The sequence below is a fragment of the Orycteropus afer genome, unplaced genomic scaffold (assembly GCF_000298275.1).
Source record: "Orycteropus afer afer isolate SDZICR_OR568_19922 unplaced genomic scaffold, OryAfe1.0 scaffold00042, whole genome shotgun sequence".
Lineage (NCBI taxonomy): Eukaryota > Metazoa > Chordata > Mammalia > Tubulidentata > Orycteropodidae > Orycteropus > Orycteropus afer.
The window spans coordinates 11,901,758-11,906,070 of NW_006921629.1; the positions used below are offsets into that span (position 1 = coordinate 11,901,758).

The following is a 4,313-nucleotide window of genomic DNA, read 5'->3' on the forward strand; positions in this document are numbered from 1 at the left end:
CTGCATCCTTTCCTTCAAGGCTCAGGGGTCCAAGATTATCTTCTGTGTCTGTGTTAATTGGTTTCCCTTTTCTTTGTTGAAGAGGGTCTGTGTAATCCTTCTGCCTAGTCCGCCATGTTGCCCCGCCTCCAATCTTGGTCTTTCTTATGTTTCTAAAATTTTCTTCCATATTTTCTCTCCCACTCTATCTAGGATCTCCAATTTTGATCCCTTTCCACAATATAATTAAAAAAAGCAAACCAGTGGCTGCTGAGTCAGCTCTGATTCATGGTGACCTCATGTGTGTCCGAGTAGAACTGGGCTCCAGAAAGTTTTCTTTTCATTGGCTGGATTTTTGAAAGTTCATCACCAGGCGTTTCTTCAAAGGCACCTCTGGGTAGATTCAAACCACCTTCAGTTAGCAGCCAAGCTCATTAATTATGAGGGACACCTAGCAATAAGAATAGTCACATTTATCAGGCCCTTAAGATGTGCCAGGGAGCTCTGGTGGTTAAAGCATTTGGCTGCTAACCAAAAGGTTGGTGGTTCAAATCCACCAGCTGCTCCATGGGAGAAAGGTGAGGCAATCTGTTTCTGTAAAAATTTAAAGCCATGGAAACGCTAGGGGGCTGTTCTGCCCTGTCCAACAGGGTCTCTATGAGTTGAGTTTCACATGATGGCAGTTGGTTTGCTTTGTATATGATGCACCAGTCACTCTACTGAGTGGTTTCTGTGTTTTCTCCCATAGTGTAGGTATCATCCATCCCACTTCACAGATAGGTCTCAGAGGAGTTAAGTAAGCTGGCCAGGGTTACTCAGCTAATGGGAGGTGGAGCTGAGAGCCTCGATATAAATACTGGGTTATTGAGGGACTAAATGAATGACTAAAGGGATTTGGATGCTCACCGAAGAGAGCCTCCCCTTCCTAGAACTCTCACTTCATCTTTGAAGGTCTCCAGAGCCAGTTACCATGGGGTAACTGGAATCTTCTAGGACTTCACTTGGTCCCTTGGGTCAAGCTGGGCTCTGCTTCACTATGACCCCCCCCCCCATTGTTCCCATTCCAGAGTGACACAGTCCCTTAGAGCATCTGAGAGAGTGATGTCTCCTCTCAGGCCCATCCCTCCCCTGGGCTCAGCTGTCCTCGTTTCCCTGCCCTTCTTCCTCCCATCCTCACCTGCACTGTGACAACGCCCTGACCATGCCCATTGTCCTTTGTCCACTCCTGACACTCCCCCTCCCTCCTTTAAGGAGCCAGTATGGCCCTTGCACTTTGGTGGTCCCAAGTGGGCATAAGCCTCCAAGTGGCCCAAACAGCTTCATGCCCCCGAGGCCCCATGCTCCTGTGTACTCTGAACATGCATGTACTCTCTCAGCAACTGCATCAGGCCATGGGCTTGTACTGAAAACATGCCTTAAGTCCCCTGTGAGCCCAAGAGATGGTTTGCCAGGTGATTTAAGTGCATGGATGAATAAGAGCTCCTTACATGGTTTTGCCAGGGAAAAACGCAATCCCAGTTGCAAAAAGTACATTTTGGGATGACAGCAGAAGGGACAGTCCAGTGGCTAAACAGGAGAAAGTTTAGTTTGGTAGAAAAAAAGAGTCAACTTGGAGTCAGAGACCTGGTCCAGGCCTTGCTGGCTGTGTTTAGTCCTTATTGCCAACCCACGGTGGGATGTATAATTGTTCCTGTTTTATAGATGAGAATTTGAAAGAGGCTGGAAACTAGGCCAGGGTCACAGCAGTGCAGCGAGTTCTCCAAGCCTCATTCCTTACCTGTAGAGTGGGGTGACAGCCTTTGTCCACTGCACAGGGGAGCTGGAACACTGACCCCTCAGAACCTCTTGGCTGGTGGTCTCCTTCACCTTCACCTGCAAAGAGGCCCCCACGCCCAGAACCTAGGGCAGAATATCTAGACATTCTCTTTAAATTGTAGTGACTGTCGTGTGGGCTTTGTGGGCTTCTACAAAATGAGTGTTATGTGAGTGTCACCTCGTATGCACATGCTGAGGCCAGTGTCTACTTAGAAGCACAAAGAGGGCAGGGTCGTGGGACCAGTATTTCCTCCTGCGCTCCTGCTACCCCGCCCCACCCCACTGTTTCCACAGAGAGCCATCCGTGTGCGCAGCCACTCCATGGAGACCATGGTGGGCAGCCAGAAGAAACAGCACAGCGGGGGCATCCCTGGCAGCCTCAGCGGGGGCATCTCCCACAACAGCGTGGAGGTCACCAAGACCACCTTCTCGGTGAGTGCTGGCAAGCTCTGGGGTGGCACGTGGGAGCCAGGAGGCTCCCCTAGGCCAATAGAGAAAGGATGCGCCTACTTCAGGCTTGAGTTAGATCATAAGAGCAGGGCAAGCTGGATGACAGAGGAAAAGCAAAGCTGCCTGGGAGGTCACCCGACCCCTGCCCTCTGCAAATGGTCCTTAGGGGCCTCCATCCACAGCTGCAGCCAGGGCCCATAACTGTGTGAGGGGTGTGCTTGCTTTCTGATTAGTGATGTTAATAGCCACCATTTAATGGACGCTTACTCTGCACTAGACACTGAGCTAAGCAATTCGTAGACATCTCATTTGATCCCTATAACAGCTATTCGAGGTAGGTGATGATTTTACATATGAGGAAAAGGGAGCCCAGAGGGGTTAAGTAACTTGCTAAAGGTTACCCAGCAAAGCTGAAGAACTGGAATTTAAATGCACGTCCTTGATCCAAACTCTATGTTCTTAATGACTGTGCATACAATTCTCAAACAAGAGTGCCCTGAAGGTCTGCGAATTGGGGCCTGGTCTCCTTGCACCAAGGGCTGGCAAGGCAAGAGAACCATGTAGCCCACACTTTCATAAAGCAAAGTGGCTTTGGATTTGTGTAGACTAGGATTTTTGTTTTTAAAAGCAAAACATACCTCTTGATTCTAATGACTAGTATTTTAAATGGTCTTATAAACTTTATTCAACTTCCCAAATAGTTTCATGGCATTGTCTGGTTTTATTTCCCAGAAGGTCTGCAAGGAGAGCAGGGCAGGGCAATTATATCTTTTATGTGGATGAAGAGATAGAGGCTCAGAGAGTGCTGCCACTTGCCCAGGTTGCACAGCACATGAATAACACATGACTCCAGGCTCCTGTCTCCCCTTCCTAAAACTCCACCACTCTCTCTGTCTGAGAAGATGATTTTTAGCTGGCTCCTTCTTACCTGTCCATGCACATGGACCTGGCCCTGGCCCTCTCCATCTGTCTTGCTCTTGGCGACTCCCAGCCTGGGTCCTTTATTTGAGAGCAATGGATCGAGAATGAGAAGCCCTGAGTTCTTATCTTCTTCCTGCCAGTCATTAGCTGTATGACCTTTGCCAAATATCTTTCCCTCTCTGGTCCTCAGCTTCTTCACTGATAAAATGCCAGCTTGGACCATGTCACTCTAAGGAGCCCTTTGTGGTTCTTGGCCTGTGGCCCCCAAATTATCATATCCCTCTTAATCTGTGGGGCTCTCCAGGACCCTGGCCTTCAGTGGATTCTTTTCTAGGGTCACCTGGCTTGGCTTAGAAAACAAGCTGGAACTGGTTGAGTCTCAAGGTCTCAGCTCCTGTTATATAGATTTTATTGTTTCTAACTCTCTAGGTATTTTCTGGGGTCTCCTCCAATCGAGTCAGTTGAGAGGTCTCAGGGAACCATTTGTAGACCAGGGAGGGAAGTGTGGGTTTGGGGTGTGAGCACTCACGTTGCCAGTTTAATTGGCAGCCTCCCGTGGCAGCAGCAACGGTGAAGAACCAGTCGCGGAGCCCCATCAAGCGGCGATCAGGGCTCTTTCCTCGTCTGCACACGGGCTCCGAAGGCCAGGGGGACACCCGGACCCGGTGGTAACTGTTGGGTCCCCACCACTTCAGTCTGACTGTGGGGTCTGTCGGTTCTCCATCACTGCAGCCGCCAGGTGCCCAGCCTTGGCCATGGCTTTGCTCAGCTTCAGGAGGTGACGTCCCTCTAACCCAGTCCCCCACTTCAGGCACCTGGACACTGACACTCCGTCAGCTCTTTTTCCACGGCGGCTGATTCGTCCAGTCTCTCCATAGTACTTTCCAAAGTCATTCCTGAAGCCTTTTTTCTCCAGGCTGAAAACATAGCTTACATTCTCCTCTGCCTCTGCTTTTTCCAGTGTTCACTCAAATGTCCCCTTTTTTGTAAATCTTCCTTGATTTATTCTGCCAAAACCAAACCCAAACCCACTGCTCCATTCAGCTTTCTGTACTGTGTACATGCTGATGGTTTCCTCATCCCGGATGATTGTCTTTGTCCAGTCTAAGGCTTAATAAAAGAGTCTCTATAGGGGAAAAAAAAAACAA

At 49.4% G+C, this 4,313-nt stretch overlaps 1 protein-coding gene across 1 annotated transcript in view; it reads left to right on the forward strand.

Moving 5' to 3' along the window:
* Positions 1 to 4,313, forward strand: part of RAP1GAP2 (RAP1 GTPase activating protein 2) — a 145,985-nt gene that overhangs the window by 132,140 nt on the left and 9,532 nt on the right. Inside the window, exons 16-17 of the mRNA XM_007937578.2 lie at positions 2,089 to 2,226; positions 3,715 to 3,833. Coding sequence (XP_007935769.1) covers positions 2,089 to 2,226; positions 3,715 to 3,833 — 257 coding nt within the window. The remainder of the gene's footprint in view (positions 1 to 2,088; positions 2,227 to 3,714; positions 3,834 to 4,313) is intronic.